This window comes from Dermochelys coriacea, chromosome 13 (genome assembly GCF_009764565.3).
Source record: "Dermochelys coriacea isolate rDerCor1 chromosome 13, rDerCor1.pri.v4, whole genome shotgun sequence".
NCBI classification, from domain to species: domain Eukaryota; kingdom Metazoa; phylum Chordata; order Testudines; family Dermochelyidae; genus Dermochelys; species Dermochelys coriacea.
The window spans coordinates 31,550,715-31,575,672 of NC_050080.1; the positions used below are offsets into that span (position 1 = coordinate 31,550,715).

Genomic DNA, 24,958 nt, shown 5'->3' on the forward strand with positions numbered 1-24,958 from the left:
CTTAAACCTCTGGCTTGTGAGGAATCCTATTTGGACTTAGAATTTTCAGCTAAGCTGTTAGGGTAATAACCAATAGAGGGCACAAGCTAAAGCATGCAGACTTTCTGAGAGTCAGTAACTGTTTATCCTTAAATTGCTTTTCATACAAATAGGAACTCTTCTGAACTCTACCTCTCACCTAACCCACTGACCACTCAATCTACTGCTTCATGTAGCTTCAGAGGACAAAATGTTCAGTTACATGGGTTATTCTGTTTTCCGTTTATTCTTTCAAAACACAGCTTTCTTCTACTCCTCTGGAACTTCCCCAGTTTTCAAAACTAAGGCCATGTCTACACTAGAGTTTTGTCGACAAAAGTTATGCCAATTAAACCGCTGTTGCATGTCCACTCCTTGTGTCCGCAGAGCACATCCACACTAGCAGCTCTTCCACTGACACAGAGCAGTGCACTGTGGGTAGCTATCCCACTGCACAACTGGCTGCAGGATGCTTTGGGAAGGCTTTCTAATGTCTCATAGGGACAGGTACAGCTAACAGAGCTCTTCACACTGAGAAATGTCAAAGCTTCCCAGAGTTTTGAAAGGGCAAGGGCACATGCCTGCAGGGAAGCCAAGTTCAAAATAGTGAGCAGAGCAGTCATGATGGGCATTGTGGAATACTGGGGGAGACCAGTTATGTAAACATAACGAATGGCGGCATCTACACTGATGCTTTGTCATTTTAAACTTTGTTGCAAAAAGGTTTAAACCTCTCGGACAGTTGGTTTTATTTTGCCAAAAGTAGCTCTGTAGCATGTACACCTCCACTGTTTTGTTAGCACCTGAGACACCAATTACACCTAAAGTTATGAGGGTAAACGGAGCCACATAGCCCAAACATTTGCTTCACTTGTGCCAGCGTTAAAAGGATAGAGGAACTGGAATACAGAGAACACACTGAAAGATCTGACATGCAAGCACAGAGTGCACGACCAATGCAAACTTCAACACATACTTCAGAGCTCAGGCAACTTAAAGCCTCCCCCTTCAGATCAAGAGGTGGATTCAGCCCTTCAACTTTATTCAGTGTGATAAAGTGGAACGTTGAAGATACTGAAATGGTTCTCTTGAACCTATATCTAATGACTTGTCAAAATGACAGTCTCCAGTGGAGAGCCGCTGGCTGAGGCAAAAACTTTGACTTTACTCTTTTATAGAGCAGCCAGGTGGCATGATGCTTACCCATATTCACTGGCTTGAGTTGACAACGTTTATGGTACCTTGGAAGGAATCATGACCCATGCTGCTGCAGGATATGCAACAATTCTGTCAACTGGAGGCAAACATTTTCTGCATTTGAAGGGACTAGACTGCTTCTCCTTACCTGAACACCAAGGCCAAAATGACTAAAAAGTTAAGAAAAAGTGGTCACAAGTCCTATGTAGACAATCTTCGACGCATGTCCAAACTAACACACTTCCAGCATAATCTTAGAAAACAACACTAGAAACTTCACAGCAGAATCACAAAAAGCATAGGAGGCATTTTTAAAATCAGAAATCAACTGAGCATCAAGCACACCCATGAAGAGCTAAGCACCAAGAATATCTGTGGAGTGATTTTGAGCCTGTTCGCAGACAGAAGAGAAAACTGGTACTAGCTGTCAGAACAGCTGATGAGCAGTCTGGCTCACATCCTATTAGTTGGAATGCCTCTTCACTGAGTTAATTCCCATCAACCGTTCATTCAGTCACCCCACAGAAGCATGAGATCCACAGGATGGAAATCTACTGTACCAGTAATCTTTTTTCCTCATCATTTTTTAACAGTTCAAATACAGTAGCAGAATATGACCATTATCCTTTAAAATTTTAACTAATTTTTATATATATATTTTTATAAAATGTATGTATGTATGTATGCATGTATGTAGTCACATGCAACACTATTGCTGAAAATTATATCAGAACTTCAGGGAATTTAAAATTTAAGTTCCATAAAGCAATATTTTGCCCATGTTAAACATACTATTCGTGAAGATATACATTAAAAGCCTAACAAGCAATGAAAAGTATAACAGATGTACCTTTTGAATTTGTTAGCAATGCTAAATAGTGCAGTGTGTCATGTTTTTAGATGGATGTGGCTGCACAAACCGAACCGTGAACTCAACTCTCAGCAGGTAACAGAGAAGACACCAATTTTTAAGCAGTTTTATGTTTACAAGTTAGTTAATGTTTCCACACTTACAGATTGTGTGCGTGCTGCATGCAAATTACACAACAATCTCACAGCTAAACATGCAGCGCCAATACCACACACAGCCAAGGATTAAAAATGAAGGCAAGTCATTTTACTTGACTTTGGAATATATTCTCCCAAAAGGAAGAGATGGAAATTCTATTCCTTGTGACATTAGAACTAAGCTGTACAAACAACAGATGAAAATATTATGAAGAATGCGCCATTTTCCTGAGATGGTAGGTCATTTCTATCTCCAATTTCCAGGATCTTATATTGCTAATTTAAGAGCATGCACACAATACTAAAGGCAGTCTGCGGACATGGTTGCTCAACAAGGTATCCAAGCTGAACTCTCAAAAAAAAAAAAAAATAGCTGAAGCAACTTTCCTATTTGGTCATTTAAGGTATTTGGATGCTTTATTCATGGAATGAATCAATTCAGCTTTAAAACCACACAAAGCACCTTTTTTTGCTTTCATCTCCATAGATACAACCCGTTTGAGAGACAAGAATACACAAACACAGAGTCAGCACAAGCCAGGCATACAGCTAGAACAATGCATATTTAAAACCAAGAGTTTTCATTAATCTTTTTAAAGACAAATGAGGGATGAAGAGGAGAGTTAGAGCGGAACCTGGTTACTACCTAGAGTCCAGGTTTTACAAGCAAAAGGAGCTGATTCCTAAGGTCTAGTCTCCACTAGATACTTCTGCCAGTTTAATTATTTCCACATAGTTAAAGCAGCAAACGTTCCTAGAGAAGGAACAGTTTTATATTGATACAAGTGCTTACACTGATACAGCATATTCCAGTTCCCTGACTGGCATCAGCTACATCGGTATAAGCACTTTTATAACAAGTAACTAGTGATTTTAGCAGCACAGCAATGCTGGCAAAAATCACACCCCTCACCAACATAGTTATGTTATCAAAACTTTCTAGAATAGGCTTGCCTTAAATTTGCATAAGAACAAAGTTATTCTGAGACTGGTTTACCAAGTTGTCAGTCTCTAAGGAAATAAAAAGGGACATGGAGAGTCAAGGGCAGACACACCAAATTAAGATGGCCACTCCCCAATGTCACAATCGTAGTTTTAATGCATCCCAATGTAGGCTACCTGTATGTTTATGGAATGACAGAACTTTTCTTGTTCATCAGATAACAGTTTGGGGTAAATGGTCTGAGAGGGATGCATGTGCACTCTGGCACCCAGGACAGATGGGAAAAAAATGGATCTCAATGATATCTCTCATGACTGCCTACTGCTGATGTATTTCTCATTTAAGGTGAATATATTGATAATTTCTCTTGAGACTATCATGCAGTCAAGTCTGTGATGGGATGCAAGGCAGTTACGATACAGATATGGCTGCATTCACTGATAGTAATCAATAATACTAACACTTAATCACAGAAAATCTATTTTGGTCAAATCAACAGAGGCTGTGGCTCTCAGTAAGTATAACCACTTACAGGCTTCCATGGTTAACAGTAGGTTGGATAGGTTTCAGAGTAGCAGCCGTGTTAGTGTGTATTCACAAAAAGAAAAGGAGTACTTGTGGCACCTTAGAGACTAACAAATTTATTTGAGCATAAGCTTTAGTGAGCTGTCAGGGATGGGCTAGGTTTAAATTAGTCCTACTTCAGCACAGGGGGCTGGATTTGATTACCACTTGAGATCCCTTCCAGCCCTACATGTCTATGATAACTGAATATGCTATGAAATTAATGTTTTATTTTTACTTTCTGACAGCACTTACTCTTTGAAAAAATAAGTGAATGATTCCTGTTCTTAAAATCTTTCCAATGAAATGTCAGCAAAACAAACTCAGCGTAGTTACATTCAGCATATCTTGTGTATGTCCATCTATAAATACTTGACTTTTTTATATATATTTACTAGAAAAAGTGAAAAATGAAATATCAAATCCAGAAAACAACCTCTGATTTCCAGCAACTTATGTTTAGTGACCCCGAACCAGAGTCAGAGGAAAAGAAACCACGAAGAAAAGACCAGAATTTCTGAGGTAGGGACAAGTACACCATGCACCATTATATATTGTATTTATTGTGCCTTTAGAGTTTCAATAGTTCATTTAGTCTCATACCCTAAATCAACTTCTGTTTCTTTAGAACAGCTGTGGCCTGAGCAAGCTCTCCCATTTGCAGTCTGGCAATCTAAGTCGATCAAGTTATCTTACGACTCTTGAAATGATTAAGGCACTGCCAGTTTTCTACAGAATTCTCAGAGATGTATGCACAGCCAAAGCTCATCTCTACATGGGCAAAAACAAAACTACACATGCTCCAGGGTCATGTGCTACCTGCAGATTTCCCTTCTGCTAGGCAAGGGACCAAGCAGGTTTGTGAATGTAAGAAAAAGGGCAAGTGAGGGGGATTACAGTTCCTTCAATACATTAATATTTGATTGCACACCAGCATTATACTCTTCTATTGTGCCCTGTGGTAAGCAGAGCTTCCATCTGACAGCAGCTGCAGGTATGCTTCACAGAGCTCTGCACTAGAAACCTGAGAAACTCCCTCTTGGAATTGCAACAGACATTCAACTAAAGTTTCTGTTTTGTCCTTTTCCTCCTACAGCCCCATACAATCCCAGCTCAAACACCTTCTCACCTCAGCAGAAGGAGGGTTCTAAGTGGTAAAAGACGTCAGGATCCAGACTACTGTAGGGAACATGTGGAATCCTGAACTCAAGACCTGGTAGGCAAGTGAAGGACGAAAAGATTTGCAATTGTTTTAATTTTAAGGATTACTTGAATTTTTTCTAAAACTAATAGAACATACTGTTTGAGATCCCAAATCATTAACAAAACATGTGGATGTACAGATCACAAAAATACATTTTAAAAGGTGTCAGAACCTGAGTTAAGATAGCTCAGGGTTGTCTGTTTCTACTGTAATAGTTGATAATATTACAAGAAAAAGTATTCTTTATACTGCTGTAGTTAGTGATGCCTTCAACTCTTGTAAAGGAAACAGAACTCTGAATTCAGATCTTGAGAGGTAACTAAAGGAGAAACTAATTTTCAGCTACTTTGTTTTCAAATATATTTATTTGTAGTCTAAGTCTCTACACATTTCCATGACTAATTTCGGATCAAACGTTATTTTAAAAAGCATTTCAGTTTATAATTATTTCAAATCAAACATTTTTGAAACTACTTAAAAACTTTTCATTGCAAATGAATATATAAAGGTTACATCATGGTAGCTTTCCCTTTTCTATTTATTTTATTTTTTCCCTTTTTATTAAAATTAACGGCTAATCCAGATGTTTTACAACCTTTCCCTGTTATAGATTCCCAAGGCCAAATGGGACCGTTGTGATCATGTGATCTGGCCTGCTGTATAACAGAGGGCAGAGAACTTCCCCAAAAACATCCAATCTTGGGTTAAAAACTGTCAGTAAGGAAGAATCCACCACAAAACCTGGATAAATTGTTTCAATGATTAATTACTCTCACTGTTAAAAATTAACACCTCATTTCCAGTCTGAATTTGTCTAGCCTCAACTTCCAACCACTGGATCATGTTTTACCTTTCTCTGCTAGACTGAAGAGTCCACTGTTAAATATCTGTTCCCCATGTAAATATTTATAGACTAATCAAGTCACCCTGTAACCTTCTCTTTATTAAACTAAGAAGATTGAGCTCCTTGAGTCTATTGCTATAAGGCATGTGTTCTAATCCTTGAATCATTCTCATGGCTCTTCTCTGAACCCTCTCTAGTTTATCAACATCCTTCTTGATCTATGGGCACAAGAAAGGGATACAATATTCCAGCAGTGGTTGCACCACTGCCAAATACAGAGACAAAATAAGCTCTCTACACCTACTCAAAATTCCCCCGTTTATGCATCCCAAGATCACACTTGCTCTATTTGGCCACAGCATCACACTGAAATCTTATGCTGATTATCCACCATAATCGCCAAATCTTTTTCAGAGTCACTGCTTCCCAAGACCGAGTCCCCCAACCTGTAAGTATGGCCTACATTCTTTGTTCCTTGGCATATACATTTAAATTTTGCCATATTAAAACACGATTTACTTGAGTACAGTTTACCAAGTGACCCAGATTATTCTGTATCAGTGACTTTCCCTGTTCATTTTTTACCAGTCCCCCAATGTGTACATCATCTGCACCCTTTATCAGTGATCATTTTATATTTTCTCCCAGGTCATTGATTAAAAAAAAAAAAGTTAAATAGCATAAGGCCAAGAACCAATTCCAACAGGACTACAAACACACCTGGCTCAATGACAATTCCTTATTTATAATTACATCTTGATACCTATACATTAGTTTGTTTTTAACCCAAAGCGTGCCATGTTAATTTTATATAATTCCAGTTTTTTAATCAAAATGCCATACGTTACCAAGTCAAATATCAACATTACCTTTATCAACCAAACTTGCAATCAAAAAAAAGCTATCCAGTTAATGTGATAGGATGTGTTTTTCATAAACCTATGTTGATTTGCATGAATTACATTACCATGCCTTTAACCCTTTTCCCATAGTCAGTAGTTGTATTAAATTGTAGAATATAAATTAAGTACCATACATATGAGAATGCCATAATCCAAAAACATATGATTATTATATGGAGTCATCAACTGCAGCTCCATAGTTAAGGCTGAATTTGCACTTGAAGTTCAACCACTTTACGTATGAAGAATAGAGCATATTGTACCCACTGAAATCACAGCACTTGCAGAATTAATGTTTAAAAATTTACATGTAAATCTATTAACTAATTTATAAAAATTTAAAAATGGGTCCTTTAAGAAACTGAATACTCTGTGTCAAAGAAGATCATTCAGGATTTATAAATTCTAATGTATTGTCTATCAACAGACATTGGCAGAGATGTAAACATTGAGTGGATCTGATGTGACAGGTAGGATTTTTCCCTTCCATTATTTTTTATAACAAAGTTTGTCAAAGGCTGAAGATTAGTAATCTCCTTCAGGGATACACAAAAATTGTTCTTTCAAAATGGTCATGATCAACCATTGTTTTGAACAGGACTGAGGCCACAGGATACCCTTAGTAAAGACGGCCACCATCTAATTCACCAGTTCTTAACAGTGTTCCTAGGGGCATCTTCCCTGAAGGTTGTTTGGCTTCATTACCACCAGGAACAATGGGAAACAGGGCCCATCCTAGCTGAGGGTAGGTTGTATCTCAGTCCCATTGAGAACAGTGGAAAACGGCAGTCATTTTGAAAGAGGGAACTTCAGGAATTTCTCTGAAGGAGATTTTGTGCCAAAGCTACTCCTGAAGAAACTGTTGGTTATGAAGAACAGCAGCAAAAGATGACCCTTAATCCCAAAAATTTCTTTTAAAAAAAAAATCTAATTGTTGCATCAGATCTACTTAACAGAGATGGAGGGACAGGGACTTTGAGGTATGTGTACATAGGGACGTAGAAGGAATCAAGTGTGTATAATCTAGTACTCTAACAATGTCAAGCAGCTGTAAATCAAGTACAACTGCTCAAGATGCTCTGGCTGCTTTGCACTAGTTCAGAATGGCATACGCTAGCAAGCCTTAAAAGTTAATTTTTAAAATTTCCTATTTTCAAACAACTGGAATTTTCACAGCATGACATTCTCTTGGGGCTTCTAATTTACTGTTTATGTATGAAAATTCTAATTATAAAATATGTAACAAACTCCCACACAACTATGTTAAAATGGAGTGAAGATCAAAAGTACATATTATGATGTTTAATGTTTCTTTACCCTAAAGAGATGTTAATTATCCCCACAAAGAAGAATTATAACCCCAGAAAATTGAAAGTTAAGGTTAACTTAAGGAAATCCATACATGTTACAATTTGGAAATGCACAGTTAGGATACCCCAACAACCTAAACTCTCCCCTGCAGTGATGATAAAAAGGGGGGAAATATATTAAAGAAATTAATATCACTTTAAACATCAGTTTAATCTTATTTTGGACCACAAAACACAAATATATTAATCATGATTGTATGGTTATTGCATATATGAGACTGTGGAGTTACCCTACCTTTCACATAGCTAAAATCTAATAATTTGAAATGCAAAATTACCACTGTGTTTACAAAAAAATTGTTCATAATAACCTCAAAGTTAACCTATAATAGCAAAACTCGGAGCATCAAACCTAAAAGCATGTATTTTTCCTTTATACAGCATTCATAGAAATGCTTCCCCACCCCCCCTTTCTAAATTTTGTAAATAATCATGTAATAGAAAAATGTTTGAAAAGAAAAAAGGTGCCTAGTGCCAGTGTTCTATCATAAATGCACAAAAATACAAAGGCGGCATCACATTTAAAATTTGTTAAATCTAAATTTGAACCTGTAACAGAAGGCTCTTGGGTTTCAGTAGATGTAAAGGAGAGCTCACGGTCATCAACTTTTTCTTCCTTTAAACTGCTGTTCACATCAAGCGGTGTGGTCTGTGATACATCTCCAGAAGACTGATGTGCTTGTTCACAGGAGTTTTGGTCAGACTCAACAGGAATTTCTAACTGAACTAGACGAAAAAGAAAAAAAGGAGTTTGTGGGAGCAAAATACACAAAAACATCAGATAGCCAAAGTACTGGAAAAGACAGCTCTACATCACAAGATGCTGACGACTTAAGGCAAAAGCAGATGTGTCTCTCACCATTTTCTGTTTTAGGTGGATAATACGAATGTGTGAAACAAAACCTCCACTCCCTTCCCTCTTAGTGTTTGAATATCACATCTAGTCTTCTTTTCAGCATATGTGCAATGTGGCACATGACCAGTATTCATCACTGAATTTGGTCCACTGGTTGGATAATTGGCTTCCCCGGCCAAGGGTAGGTACTGATGGGGAGTGTGATATTAACGCCATTCCATGCCCCCCATCAAATCCAGTGATTCCAGCAGACCGAACAGCCCGATTGGGTTTAATAGATTGGATTTCCTGAGAAAGTCGGGGAGAGAATGGAGTGCCTCTATCAAGGTATTTAAACTAGGGCTGTCAATTAATTGCCTTTAACTTTCATGATAAAAAGATTGCACTACAGTACTTGTATAAAGTGAATTGAAAAATACAAAAAAAAAAGAGTACTTGTGGCACCTTAGAGACTAAAATTTATTTGAGCGTAAGCTTTCGTGAGCTACAGCTCACTTCATCGGAATGCTTATGCTCAAATAAATCTGTAAGTCTAAGGTGCCACAAGTACTCCTTTTCTTTTTGCGCATACAGACTAACAGCTGCTACTCTGAAACCTGAAAAATACAATTTTTACAGTGCAAATATTTGTAATAAAAAATATAAAGTGAGCACTATACACTTTGAAACTAATATTTGAAAATTTAGTAAACATCCAAAAATATTTAAAATATATGGTATTCTTTTGTTGTTCAACAGTGTGATTAATCACAATTAATTGTTTTAATTGCTTGACAGGCCTGATTTAAACCGTACAGTTCTCACTACACCATGGTATCTTAAGTACCTGGTGGAGGTTCTACAAAGGAGAGAAAGTGAATTGTAGTAGTTGGAGATTGTTCTAGTGTGGGGGGAGAAAGGTTGTAAAAGGGAGAAAAAGCATCTATCCAAACCGATGTAAGCACTATAAGGCAGGTACTGTCATTTTGTTTGGTGTTTGTTCAGTGCCTAACAATGGGGTGCTGGTCTATGACGGGGGGCTCTTAGGGTGCAGTTGTAATTAATTAGGAAGTGAATAAATGAATGAATATTCTATATGGTTCAACTAGTTCCAATAGGGATCCCTTAAACCTTCGAGAAACTGTTACTCTGGATTATCTAGGCAATCTGTCCCCAGTTCAAGTGGATTCCAATGTAACAACTGCACATAAAAGATAAACAAAATCAATTTTATCAATCTTCTTTACAAGTTAAAGTCATTTAAACTTCATCTTAGTAATTAGTTATAACACATGACTAAACAACTCTCCTTCATAATGACCCAAAAGCATACCATTACAACAAAGTACTTACGTTCCTCTGGTTCCTTTGGACTAGATGCTGGATCTTTTGAAGGTCCAATTTCAACAAAAGTTGTTGTAACAATATCTGTATTTATTATCTCAGGACTACCACTGGAAGACAGCCTTGAGGATCGTCTCCTAATTTGGTCTCTTTCATTGATGTCTGGAGAGTTTTTCAACTTTTCCTGAGCTAAAAAGCATAATAAAATTTAACTTCATTGTGCAATAGGCTGTCAATCATGAAAAACACTGAAGTTTGACAATGAGGTACTACTGGTTATGTGGTTAACACCTGTAGATCATTTATGCCTCTACCTCCAATAACTGGAGTTCTGATTATTAAACAGGTAAGTAACTTCCCATTCTCCTTTGAGTGATTTCCATATGCATATTCCACTGCTGGCAACTCCTAAGCAGTGATCTTATGTAATGGTGGTGGGAGCCTGAAGTCCTTTGGAGAATAAATATTGCAGCACTCTCCTCAGTGAAGTGATGGCGACTAGAAACAGTTTTCATTTACATATGAAAGGGGGAACCTTTTGGTAACTGTTCAAAGCTGGACTCAGCCAATGGAGTGACAGGGTCCTTGACTGATAACATCTTAATCAGGCCTTTGAGGAACTTGATCACCAGTTGGTTAGGAGAAGGTTGTGCGGCTGTCTATAGGTACATGATGGATTGAGATCACCACCAAGTGTACTTAGACTGAATTCAAGGATAAATTACTTTGTTTTATCTCCTGTGCGTAATTCAGAATTCAAGATATCAAACAGTGATGAGGGGTGATGGACTTCCACTGGCACAAGTGAGAAAACCTTGTCCATTTCTCCAGGTAAGTTTCCCTCATAATGTCCTTCCTGCTATTTATGAGGGACGAGCCTAAGAACCCCTCAGAGCCAACGTTCAATGTTCTACCAGCAACTCCCATCAGGCCAAACTCATTACACTGACCACATTGCAGTCATAGTATCTATCAATAAAAGAAAATGTCATGTAAGGTACCAAACGAAAGCTGCCGACACACTGATCATTAATATAATTGTGAAGGGTATGTATTAACACTACAACAGAAATTATGTATACCTACTAATATTAAACTTTAAAGTCTGTAACCAAAGGAAGAAACAGGTTTCTTCCAGTCAGGCAAGCAGGCAGGCAGTTGTCTCTCTGTCAAATGTAAATTAAGCACAGCAAGCCAAAAACAATGGGAGCTACATCTGCAAGTCAAGTCAACCAGAAACAGAGGTTGGCAAGGGTGTGTGAATTCAATATGGTGCCAGCACACCGAACAAACAAACAGGAAAGCATTTCAAAGGTCTACTGAACTATAACAGGGGGTGCCAGGACAACACTTCATTATTCATTTCACTGAGTAACACCTTTGGCAGAGGGGGTGTGAAGGAATGAATCCTGGATTCACTGAAAACCAGCAAGCTCTGCAGAAAGACTGAGGGAAAGAAACTGCTTTAGACAAAGGTTGGGCATGTGACATTTTAGTCTCCAGAAACGGGGTTTTACTTTAGTTTTATTTGTAACAGTTTTATTTTTACTCTATACTCACTTGAATCTGTGAATCTCTGAACTTTATATATTTGTTTTCACCATAAGAACATAGGAGTGGCCATACTGGGTCAGACCAAAGGTCCATCCAACCCCGTATGCTGTCTTCTGACAGCGGCCAATGCTAGGTGCCCCAGAGAGAACGAAATGAACAAGTAATCATCAAGTGATCCATCCTGTTGCCCATTCCAAGTTTCTGGCAAACAGAGGCTAGGGACACCATCCCCCCTGCCCATTCCAATTATCCCCTAGCCAATGAACTTATCTAGTTTTTCTTTAACCTATTATAGTCTTGACCTTCACAACATCCTGAGACAAGGAATTCCACAAGTTGTGTTGTGTGAAAAAATACTTCCTTTCGTTTGTTTTAAACCTGCTGCCTATTAATTTCATTTGATGACCCCATAAATAGATTACAGTGCTGTATTATTTAAAAGGACCTGATCCTGAGCTGTAACCTTCCAGCTGTGTACACACTGTCTCTGTGGGAACAGCTTACCTGGTAATCACTGAGAGGGTCCAGTGAGTGTCTGGATGCTACCAGGAACACTCTTCAAAGGGGGTTTAGAGACTGAGGTACACCTGCGAAGCAAAACTGGACAGGTGGAGTCCTGAGGAGAGTGTTTGAGTAGTTGAAAGGCTGGCGGTGTACAGGAGCTGACGAAAAGCTAACACAGGATGAACTCCCTCACACTGGAGACAAGGGACCCACAATCCTGTGCACCCAAGGAAGTGCCACATGAGGATGTTCCTGACTGAACAGAAGCAGGCATACTTTACTGCCAACAACCAACCAACCTCCATGCCTTGAGATAAAAGATATCTCCGATCCACATGTACAATTTCCCCCTTGTTTTGAGATATCAGAGATCGGGACACAAAGGTAAGGTTTTGGGCTGGGAGGCTGACAGGTTCAGGATGTCCAGGAACCAAAGCTGCCACAGCCATACTGGGTCTACAGGGATCAGCTTAGCTAAATCCTGTTTGATCTTGCAGGGCACTCTGGGGACCATGGGAATTAGGAGACAGGCATACATCATGATCATTACCACTGATCTGGTAGCAATGTCTGCTGAATTCAGAGCTGCTTGTAGGCTCACCTTAGCCACAAGATTATCTTCTGAGACTCTTCCCAAATTCTCCCCTTCAGGTCTGAGAGAAGTCTGTCACAAAGGCCTATATTCTTTCATAATTCCTAAAGTTACAGCAAGCCAGCAGGACTTGGTAAATGGTAACCCTAAACCGAAGGCTCAGCAATGAGTACACTTTTCAATTCAATAAATCTAGTTTCTCTGGATCCTTGCCTCTGGGTGTTGATTTATACTGATGGGATTTTTCATTGGCCTTCATTATCAACAATGAAAGTGGCATTGGAAGTACATGAGAGAACTGAGGCCCTTTGGGTGTACCCTGATATTTTGTCCATTTTACAAGAGGCAGGAGCTACTGTGGATTGGTGTTTCTGACAATACTTTCACTGGGTACAATCACCAGAATAGCAATTTTTCCTGGTGTGAAGGACCAGGGTATATACATCAAATTTGTAGGTCTGTTCTTGAACTTCTTCCATGGGGATTTGCAGAGTCTGCACAATCCTCTTAAGTTGTTCTTGGAATCCCCAAAAGTCATCAATTTAAGAGAAAGTCTGCGGGACAACAGCTTCACTGGGGATGATGATGACTGTGCCACCAGAGCCAATATATCACCTGGTAATGAGACCTAATCCAAGTCCTCCTCTTATTCTGGTGAGGGTTGGGGAGGTCCTGACTCTGGCACACCTTATGATGCCATGGTTGGTGGAAGTAATCTTGCAGATTGCTGGAGTCTATACTGAGACTCTGCCCTACTGTAGGAGAATCACAGGTCCCAATATGGCCAAACTGGAACCCACAGGCACTGTCTCAGTGGCCAAGGTGTGGGAAGCCAGGGACCTTGTGGTGGAGTCTCCCAGTATCCTTCCCTGGAGGAATGTCCAAATCCCCTATATGAAGAGTTGAGGTCCTATCCAGATTCTCTTATCACCTGAAGCCTCACATGAGGTTGATGAGAATATTCCACATCAATGGGAAAAGCTATGGCTCATGAAGCAAAGCATAAGGCTAGCAGGGTAGCAGGAGAGAAGTTGTCAACATTCTTTTAGTGCAGCAAATGGCAGCAAAGCAGATAAAACAGGCGACCCTGGCTCCTGCACAATCAGCAAGTCTCTGCCATAAACTTCAGTGCCAGCTGATGCAGTGGTGTGGCCAGAAGTGCCACTGGGCTACGAACACTAACCGTGGTGCCACGGCTGGCATCTTTCAACGCAAAGGTCTTTGATGATGCCACGATCATGTCAAGAATTGCTATCTGTGCTGAGTCTCGAGAAGTGAGGTTTCAGAGGTTCTGATTTTGCTTCGTGTCAGCTCACTACCAGTTCCTATGGACCAATATGGAACTGAGCTTACACAAGAACTACACAGGACGGTGAAGTCAGAGCGAATAGAGCTGATGGGAGTAAGAATAGGTGGGAGATCTCCCTGCAGGGCTACCCGCACTCTCAGTCTTGCCTGCCAATTTCTTGGTGGATCTGGATGAAAAAGGGGTCCCCCTAGGGATAATGGGCCTGCATTTTCACTCTTTGGCTCCGGGGCACCTCAAGAGCTAGGATCGGAAGCCGGTTTCAGGCACTTAGTCATACAAGTACATTTCTCTGTCTTTTCTCTGTCCAGGCACTAAATGACTTATAAAACAAGAATTTCCCAGATGTATGCAATTCTCTTAGGCAATAATGGTATGAGGGACACCATGATTTTGGCAATTAATTGATCTTTAAATATTCATGGTAAATAAGCCCAATGGGATGGGATCTGAGTTATTACAGAGAATTCTTTCCTGGGTATCTGGCTGGTGAATCTTGCCCATATGCTCAGGGTTTAGCTGATCGTCATATTTTGGGTCAGGAAGGAATTTTCCTCCAGGGCAGATCGGAAGAGGCCCTGGAGGGTTTTCACCTTCCTCCGTAGCATGGGGCACGGATCACTTGACGGAGGATTCTCTGCTCCTTGAAGTCTTTAAACCACGATTTGAGGACTTCAATAGCTCAAACATAGGTAAGAGGTTTTTCGCAAGAGTGGGTGGGTGAGATTCTGTGGCCTGCGTTGTGCAGGTGGTCAGACTAGATGATCATAATGGTCCCTTTTGGCCTTAATATCTGTGAATAAAGGTACTTAATGTAACCATTGTAAATAGGCATTGCTTTATTGTATGCCAGACAGTACATAAAGCAGAAGATCTCATGAGGCCACCTGTAATTTGGATACTTATCTGCTAACATTACTAAAAACTACTAAAATTAGAGAAAAGTGCCAATGGGCACATTATCTAAAGCAAGGGTAGGGAAACCTTCTTTTCTACCGGGGCCACTGACCCACAGAAAAAATATCAGTTGCAGGTGATACTCAGCCCCACGGGGCAGGGGAGGCGCGGAGCTTCCCCTAGGCTCCAGGATGGGGCCAGAAATGAGGGGTTGAGGGTGCAGGAAGGGGCTCTGGGCTGGGATATGGGAGGGGGTGAGGGCTCCGTCTGGGGGTGCAGGTTCTGGAGTGGGGCTGGGGATGAGGGATTTGGGTGCAGGATGGGACTCTGGACTGGGGCCAAGAGGCTTGGAGTGCAGTAGTGGGCTCAGGGCTGGGGTGCGGGAGGAGGTTTGGGGGAATTTGGGTTCGATGGAGGCTCAGGGCTGGGGTATGGGCGTGGGAGGGGGTTCTGACCTGGGGTAGGAGGCTTGGGCTCTGGCCAGGTGGTGCTTACCTCAGGCAGCTCCCGGGAAGCGGTGCCTGCTGCTGCCAGAAGCAGCCTCCATGTCCGGCACCTAGATGGAGAGGCCAGGGGACTCTGCACAGTGTCAGCAGGCACCACCCCCGCATCTCCCATTGGCCACGGTTTCTGGCCAATGGGCGCTGTGAAGCCGGCACTGGGGCAGCGTGCAGGGCTTCCTTGATCACCTCTGGTCCTTGCGGCTGCAGGGACATGCCGGTTGCTTTCAGAAACTGCACTGACCCAACTGGACTTAACCTGGCAAGCCCAGCTTGTGGTTCCAGCCCCACCAGGGGTGGGTGGGTGTGTGTGTGTGTATGCCACCTTTCTATGCCCTTGATGGAGAACAAGAGGACTCTTGGGGCACATGCGCATCATATACTGCTCACCAAAAGACTCCAAACTTGAGTACATGAGGAAAATGTGTACCATGATCAGTGGAATGTCCATATGGACAATCATTCAAATAAGCTAAAAAGAAATTGAGCTCCTTAAATCTTGTAGGGCATGTTAAGGTCCAGAGGGAACGTGATTACCAAGGTATTAGCAGAAGACTCAATCTAGTATTCAAAGGCATAACAAGATGTAAGGGCTAGATGTTGAACCTACATAAATCCAGGTTAGAAATAAGGAGAAAATATTTTTTAATAGTGAAGGTAAATTACCCAGTCGAACAATTTATCAAGGGATGTGATGGATATGCCACACTTGACATCTTTAAATTAGCATTGGAGGTCTTTAGAAAAGATATTCTATAGTTAAATCACAATTTATTGGGATTAACTCAGGAATCACTGTGTGAATTATATGGTCTCGACTACTTAAGGAAGTCAGAATTGAACACAATGATCCCTTCTAGCCTTAAAAAAAAAAAAAACACAAAACTATGAAATCTTGCTTTCAAGACTTTTGTGGGGACTACTTACAATATTGCTACATTTTAATACCCGACGTAAATCATTGTAACAGATTCCCTATATAACACATATAGCCTTTAGACCATCTCAAATTAAAATTCGAAGACAATATTATAGAAAGAACAAATGTTATAAAATGCCCTACGTTACAAAAATTGAAGTACTAAAAATACTCACACAAGTTTTTTTCAACCCTGGTGCGTTTTGATGGGACTTCCCCTCCTTTAGGTATTTTCCGCCTTCTTAATTCCAACGTTATTGGCTGCAATGTTTGAGAACTTTGCTCTACAAATTTACATAAAACCAGAGGAATGAGAGTTGACTAGATATACCATTACAGTTAGTTAAAATACTCAAATTTGTATATTAAAAAAAATAAACTCACTTTTTCAGAGCTTTATAAAAAAAAATATTAGTATCTCTCTATAATTCTGCAATTTTCTTTATTTCCTTTCCTCTTATTAGCTATTTTCATACATCATGACTGACTCTTTAGTAAACATTCATTTTACCATATAATCCCCTTTACATCACCACATATTGTCACGTTAGTGTCTACACATCAGTTCTGCAACTCTCTCCTTAAAAACCATATCTCTATTACTAAATTTTTAGATCTCTCTACCAATGTTATTTAAAACACAAACCAAATACGTTGCTGGTTGTCATGACCTGAGGTTGTAATGAATGAGCTAAAATAAGTGCTGTAAGAGCACCATTTATTTCCATTTACTTAGTACAAAGATCCCCACACCCCAAATCAGAAAAGAATGCAGTACTGAACTGCTCAGCATCTCCCATTCCCTACAAGATTTTATAGAATATTGCCTAAATACAAATGTTTTAAGTACTAACCTGTTGGGGGTGTTATAGGTGGTCTACCACGTTTTCTTTTAGTTTCCTTTAGGTTTTCTGGTGGACTCTTCACATTGTCATTTTCAGATTTCTTCTCAATTTGTGTATCTACTGAATATTCCATATCATGTTCTGATATATTCTCTTTGTCTTCTTTCCCATTCTTAGGTATATTTTTTTCAGAGACTTTGCCTTTTTCTGAGATGACTATTATTTTTCCTTCTTTATCAGATTGTTTAGATCTTTTTTCGGTCTTTAATACCTTTTCATCCTTGTCCTTCTTAGCATTCTCTGTTGCTTTCCTCTGTTCTTTAAACTTCTCCCGTTTTTCAGGAGATGAAGGGATTTCATTACCTCTTTCTTTAGGCCTAGCATTACCCACAATATTCTAAAATAGAGAAAACAGGAAGTGAAAAATGCATGATTCTTTGCATTTTGAAATGTGTATATTTAACATAATTAAAAAACAAAACATAAGCAAAGGAACAGGGGTCGAGGTGTCATGTCAGTATAACCCATAAGTTAAAAATTTAAGATTAGAGGCAGAGAACTACAGTAAAACCTGCCAAGAGTGACCACTCATGGGGGCTAGCAAAAGTAGTCGCTTGTAAGAGGTGGTCTCTCTTCAAAGGCTTGCTGTAAAATGGACACTTTTACAAGGTACAGAAAGGCTACTAGTGTTACCAACGTTTCGTGTTTAATTTTAATTACATACAGTATACAATACAGTACTGTACTTAAAATCTCTTGGTGGGTTTATTAATTCAGTAGCACAGTATGCTAATAAAAAGAGGACATTCAGTACACTAAAGTGCATATTTTCTAGACTGAAGCAGAAGACAACTTTTACAGTTACCTGTTATCAAAAACTGGAAAAACTTGGTTTCAGTCTACAGTAGCTTGTATTTATTTGAAAATGTCACTTATTCTTGTCTGCCTCTGCAATAGGAACATGTATCATTTTTTCTGCATCGTTGAATAGCTCTAAAAGTCGGTTATTGCCCTTTTGAATGGCAAATGCTTTCATATTTTTAATCATATTCTTGGCTTCAATCAAAAATTATTCTTCCTGGTGTTCAGAGGCACCATTGCTATCCCCTCCATCATCAGTTTTTATGTCACTGTGAGAGTTGTCACATATCTATGAGTCTATGGCTTGACATTTTTTAGTTTTGTAGCAGGCGCTGACCTGTCATTGACCTCATCAGTTGTTGCAAGGTTCTCATCAATCTGGTACATCCTCTCAATCAGCACGCCAAAAAGACTTTGCAACGTGTTAACTACTGCAAGAGGAAGCTCATGTTCAACTTCTAGATGATGATCTTCATTTGGCGAGTCCGCATTTAGCGAAGCATTTTTTGATGGTGCTTGGCTCAATCTCACTCCATGCTCAATGAATCCAGTGTATTCACCCAATAGTGAAACCCTTTTCAAATGCACTGGACCCGATGAAGTTACGTCAGATTCCATTTAATGAAGAATAAATTGAATTTGCCTGTTCTGAAATTCCAGTTTGAATAACCCCAGCATCCATAGGCTGTTACACAGATGTGCTGTTTGGGGGGAAAGAAACAAAGTTTAATGTTTGTGAGTTTAACAGGGAGGGCAGCATGAAGCATTTTCCACAAACTGAATTTTATGTCACTGTAGTAGCAGTCTGCAGTCAAATCTTCGTAACCATTTTTCAAAAAGCTCTGAGTTCATCCATGCTTTTTTTTATTGAATTCATATTCCACAGGCAACTCCTTGATATTCAACTTGCCAAAGCCCCGTGGGCATTGAGATTTACCAATCAGTATAGGCTTTTCTTTATCTCCATTCATGTTGGTGCACAATTCAACAGTGATTCTTTCTTTTGAATGTTTTCCATTTGAACATTTGTCATGGAGGGTTTTGCTAATGCTGCTGTCTTTAAAAAACAGTCCATTTCATCCAGATTATAGATTTCAGAGGCTTCATAGTCCTGTATAACTTCAGCTATCTTTTGCTTCTAATCTGAAGCCACATCTTGGTTAATGTCTCCACACTTACTGCATGCTGTACCAAAGGCAAGGCTGTGCCTCTTCTTAAACAATTCAAGCCAGTCATTGCTGGCTTTAAACTCCCGTTTTCCAACTCTGCTGCGAATTTCGTGTCTTGTGCCTTTAACATTGAACCAGAGACATTTACATGATGAGAGCGACAGTGGATTTAAACCACTGCTAAAGTGAGAAAACTGACTTTTGTTTCCAGTTTTAGCCCATTTAATTTTCATTGAAGAATTTGCATTTGACACAATCAGTGAGGATCTGTGCCTTCCATTGTAGCAGGTTTTGGATTTGTGGGTTTCCAACTCCAAACTGTTCAGCAATTTGACAGCAACTGGTACAAGCTTCTAGCTGTGATACCGCTTTAACATGTTGCTCCAGTGCAAGAAACACTTTGGATTTGCATTTTTTCTCTCTCTTCCATGGTGAATTCTTTTAGCTTTAAACTGTAACATACAATACTGTACATATTCACATCTTCCTTTGAAGTTCCTGTCTGTTCAAGTTCAACTTCCGGTTCATGTCGAGCATGAGACTGTATGTTGCAGAAATCGTAATGTAAAAGAGAAAAAATATCTTTCGCTGGAAATATCAAAGAAAGACTAGTAAGCGAAGATCAGTTTCTCCTAAAGGTTTGTTTTTATGAATGAGAGTAAGAAAATGTCACCATTGGTCACAGCTGACAGGTCATTGCTCTTCACAGTTAAATTATAGGGCAGTGGTTTTCAATTTTTAGCAACCTGAGGACACCCATTTTGATTTAATTTTTTGGGGACCCCAAGCCACCCCACTGAGCCCCAGGCCCTGCCCCACTCCACCCCTTCTACCAAGGCCCCACACCATCCCACTTCTTCCCACCCCCACCACTCCATCCACCCTCTCTTTGTCGCTTGCTCTTCCTGACCGTCACTCACTTTCACTAGGCTGGGACAGAGGGTTGGGGTGCAGACTCTGGGAGGAATTTTGGGTGCAGGGTGAGGGCTCTGGGCTGGGGCAGTGTGTTTGGGGTGCAGGCTCTGGCTGGGCTGCGTTTATCTCTGGCGGCTTCCAAAAGTGACTGGCATGGTCTTTCTGGAAGCAGCTCCTAGGCAGGGGTGCCAGGGGGCCTCCACACGCTACTCCTGCCCACAGGCACCACCCTCACAATTCCCGGCCAATGGTATCTGTGGAGTTATGATTGCTCGCTATAAATAGATCATAGGGATAAATACCAGAGAGGGAGAGGAATTATTTAAGCTCAGTACCAATGTGGACACAAGAACAAATGGATGTAAACTGGCCATCGGGAAGCTGAGACTTGAAATTAGATGAAGGTTTCTAACCATCAAAGGAGTGAAGTTCTGGAATAGCTTTCCAAGGGAAACAGTGGGGGCAAAAGACCTATCTGGCATCAAGATTAAACTTGATAAATTTATGGAGAAGATGGTATGATGGGATAACATGATTTTGGCAATTAACTGATCTTTAAATATTCATGGTAAATAGGCCCAATGGCCTGTGATGGGATGTTAGATGGGGGGAGATCTGAGTTACTACAGAGAATTCTTTCCTGGGTATCTGGCTGGTGAATCTTGCCCATATGCTCAGGGTTCAGCTTATCGCTATATTTGGGGTCGGGAAGGAATTTTCCTCCAGGGCAGATTGGAAGAGGCCCTGTGGGTTTTTCGCCTTCCTCTGTAGCATGGGGCATGGGTCACTTCCTGGAGGATTTTCTGCACCCTGAAGTCTTTAAACCACGATTTGAGGACTTTAATAGCTCAAACATAGGTGAGAGGTTTATTGCAGGAGTGGGTGGGTGAGATTTGTGGCCTGCATTGTGAAGAGGTCAGGCGATCATAATGATCCCTTCTGACCTTAATATCTATGAGTCGGCGCTCAGGGCAGGGGCAGCGCACGGAGCCAGGTTAGGAAGGGAGAGTGCCTTAGCCCCATTGTGCCACTGGACTTTTAGCACCTAATATCTCCAGGTTTAGCTTTAGTAGTCTCCGGGAGATAGAGGGAGGGGGAGGAGTTGACGGAAAGAAGGAGGAGTTGAACAGCAGGGCCCACGGACCGCCTTGAGTACCCTCAGGGAAGCCCAGGGATCCGCAGACCCCAGTTTGAGAAACGCTGTTATAGGGGAAACCGTTCCGTGGTCTCTGCAAGTAGTCGCTCATGACAGGTGGTCCCTAAGGCAGGTTTTACTGTATTCCGATACTCACTGAGCAATAGGTTATCAGCACAATTCATTACCACACATCAAAACTCAAATACTACTCAAATATTTTTTTAAAGGATAATTCCAGACTTAAACCAAATCATCTGCAAAAATGCTATTAGTACTACCACAGAGTGTTTTAATTTTCTACTTGATATCGTCACCTGCCACAGAATTACATCATGGTATTCAATTCTATGAATTGAGCTTCAAGTAACAGATTTACAAGCTGCAAGTACAAGCACGTTAAAATGTAAACGTCACCAACCCCTAGTATAATGGTCTCCAAGTCTTTCCGATACAGCAACCCCAGCTAGGCTACAGCATCTCTGAATACACTATTTGATCCAGCTCAAAAGCCACTGACCTGACAGAGTGTTTTCACTTTGTATACTTTGATAGGAAGGTAATAAACTGCTAATATCCCTTTTAATATCTAAAAATATGTAACTAAGCTGTACTTGGAAGACTGTAATGCTTCAGAAAAACATTGAAAACAATAAATGGAATTGTAAAATCAAATATGGATGACATGTCAAAACTATTTCAAATTGCATAATGAAATTTTATGATGTACATCTTCCAACCCTTGTAACTGCTGATGTCATATAGCCACTCAGAAAAACTTTCCACAATAAATACAGGCTACCGAAGTAGGGACCAGATTTCAGTCTCATGATCTCACTGATCAATAAGTTGGAGGATAAACATTCAGATGTTTGAGAAACCCTGTTAAAAGATTAAAAAAAATCTGAACCCTCTCCCCCCCTTAAACAGGGATACAGTAAGCAGAAATAGCTGTTACAGCATATACACTTGCACTATTGGCAATTCCAAACCTACCACGGATAAGAGAAAATCCAAGCAATTAAGTCTAAGGTAAGAACTTGGAACCCCATCTTAGGATACTGCATGGTCTTTTCAGTGATTCCAAAAGCAGACTGATGGTCCCCCCCCCAAAAAAAAAATTAAAGGATTTACCACCACACACCAAGTCCTTCAGATCCAAACATCTGTTATTTATGAAGCCTGCTAAGGCATACAGATATAGAGCTGAAGGAATTACTTTGTTCTGAACGCCCACTACCTACACTGCTTCATGACATAAGAACATCTGGAATCCTAGCTTCCCCTTTCAGCAACAAATAGCCAATGATCTGTGTGAGAATCTGTACAGCCTGTTCCCTAGCTAAAGGAACATACACAGAAGGGTCAAAAACAGAGTCAAACAGTTTTTCCAACCTTGCAGACAATGAGTTTGCAGTCTCACAAAACAGATGTGACTTTCTTGCGACCAAATCCAGTAACCCTTGATAAAAACTGATTTAACCATATAGTTCATAGATTACTCCTGGGGGAATTCTGTGCCACAGCGCAATTGAGAATTTGCAAAGAATTAACATCTGTGCAGAATTTCATTTTCCCCCCACAGAATGGGTGCTACAGAGTTGCTGGCCGCTACCAGGGGCTCTTGAACCTAGCAGAGCCCAGCTTGCAAATACAGGACATGGCTGGGAGAAGGGGGAGCTGGAGCATTCTGGGCAGCTGCAGTCCCCAGCATGTCATGAAAGGAGGAGGCAGCGTGCAGGAAACTGTACAAGCCTAGAACCCACCATCAGGCTGTTTCACTCTCTCTGGATTCCTAGGCTTTGGGAGGTAGGGGATGTGAGTGTCTGGGCTGGGGGGCGCTCCGCAGCTGGGCTCTGGGAAGTAGGGGGTGCAAGTGTCAAACTGGAGAGGTGGAGTTTTCCCTCAAGATGTGTCCAGCTGGCACATGTGACAAACCCAGACCAAGAAACCCATCGAAAGCACAACAGAAAACAGGAACTGGGCTGTTGTAGGGGTTTCTAACTCCCTACTCCTTGGGGAACCTTTCTGTCGGTACTGTTACAGACATACCTACTGACAGGTATTTTGAAATAAATTACCAAAATAATTGAAACTAGTGTGATTATATTGTGTTATTCTGACAAATAAAATGTGCAGAATTTTAAAATATTGTGCACAGAATTGAATTTTTTGGCACAGAATTCCCCCAGGAGTAAGATTCCAAGGCTAGAAAGATCAATGTGATCAGTCTAATCCGTATAACACAGACCAGAAAACTTCCCCAAAATAATTCCCTGAACAGATCTTTTAGAAAAACATCCGATCTTCATCTAAAAAATAGTGACTTATGAAGAACCCACGACAACACTTGGTCAACTGTTCCAATGCTTAATTACTCTCACCATCAAAAATGTATCCTTATTTCCAGTCAGTTTTTCTAGCCTCAACTTCCAACCACTGAATCATGTTACAGCTTTCTCTGCTAGACTGAAGAACCCATTATTAAATATTTATTCCCTATGTGGGTACTTATACACTATACTCAAGTCATCCCAATCTTCTCTTAAATTAAATAGATTGAGCTCTTAGAGTCTATAGAAGGCATGTTTTCTAATCTTTTAGATCATTCTCTTTACTCTTCTCTGAACCCTCTCCTATTTATCAACACACTCTTGAACCGTGGGCATCAGAACTGGACACAATATTCCAAGGCCAAACAAACAAAGGTATAGCCTCTCTATGCCTGCTTAATATCCCCCTACTTATGAATCCCAGGATCACATTAGCTTTTTGGTCACAGCACTGTATTGGGAGTGCATGTTCATCTGATTATCCATCTCGACCCTTTAACAGCACCTGTGGGAGGCCTAGTATGGGTCACATACTTTTACTCCTGGGGAAATTCTGCGCCAGTGCATAATGCAGAATTTTGCAGAAATTCATGTTGTGCACGCACAACTTCCTTCCCCCCTACCCTCCCGAAATGGGCGGCAGAGTTGTTGGTGGCCACTAGGGGCCGCTGGACCTGGCAGAGTTCAGCTCACAAATAAAAGACAAGTGGGTGGGTGGGGGAAGAGAAAAAACTGGAGGGCTCCCAGCAGCTGCAGTTTCAAGCACACACTGGAGAAAGGAGGCAGCAGCAGGCAGGAAACTCATACAAGCCTGGGACCCAGCATCAGGCTCTTTTTCCCTCTGGATCCCTGGGCAGTAGAGGGTGTGAGCGTCTGGCCTGGGGGAGAAGGAGGGCCCTGCAGCTGCCCTCTGGGGGAGGAGGGAGGGGAGTGTCTGGAAAGGATGGTATTCTAGCAGAACTGTATAAAGTAGCAGGCCCCAACGCATTCCATGACATCTTGAGTAGCATTTGGGAGGAAGAAGAAATGCCACAAGACTTAAAAGATGCTATTATTGTATCACTGTTCAAAAACAAAGGCAGCAAAGCTGACTATGAAAACTACAGAAGCATTGCTCAACTCTGTACAGCAAGGAAAATTCTAGCTTGCATTCTATTGAACTGATTTAGTGCAAACATATCTGAGGAGAATCTGCCAGA

At 40.7% G+C, this 24,958-nt stretch overlaps 1 protein-coding gene across 13 annotated transcripts in view; it reads right to left on the minus strand.

The window, feature by feature from the left end:
- PHF20 (PHD finger protein 20) overlaps nucleotides 1-24,958 on the minus strand; it is a 174,647-nt gene that overhangs the window by 93,707 nt on the left and 55,982 nt on the right. For all 13 annotated transcript variants that reach the window (XM_043496247.1, XM_043496245.1, XM_043496244.1 and 10 more), the window contains 4 exons: nucleotides 17,356-17,743; nucleotides 16,678-16,785; nucleotides 10,239-10,418; nucleotides 8,600-8,776 (listed from right to left, as the gene is read on the minus strand). In XM_043496247.1, the coding sequence (XP_043352182.1) occupies nucleotides 8,600-8,776; nucleotides 10,239-10,418; nucleotides 16,678-16,785; nucleotides 17,356-17,743 (853 nt within the window). The remainder of the gene's footprint in view (nucleotides 1-8,599; nucleotides 8,777-10,238; nucleotides 10,419-16,677; nucleotides 16,786-17,355; nucleotides 17,744-24,958) is intronic.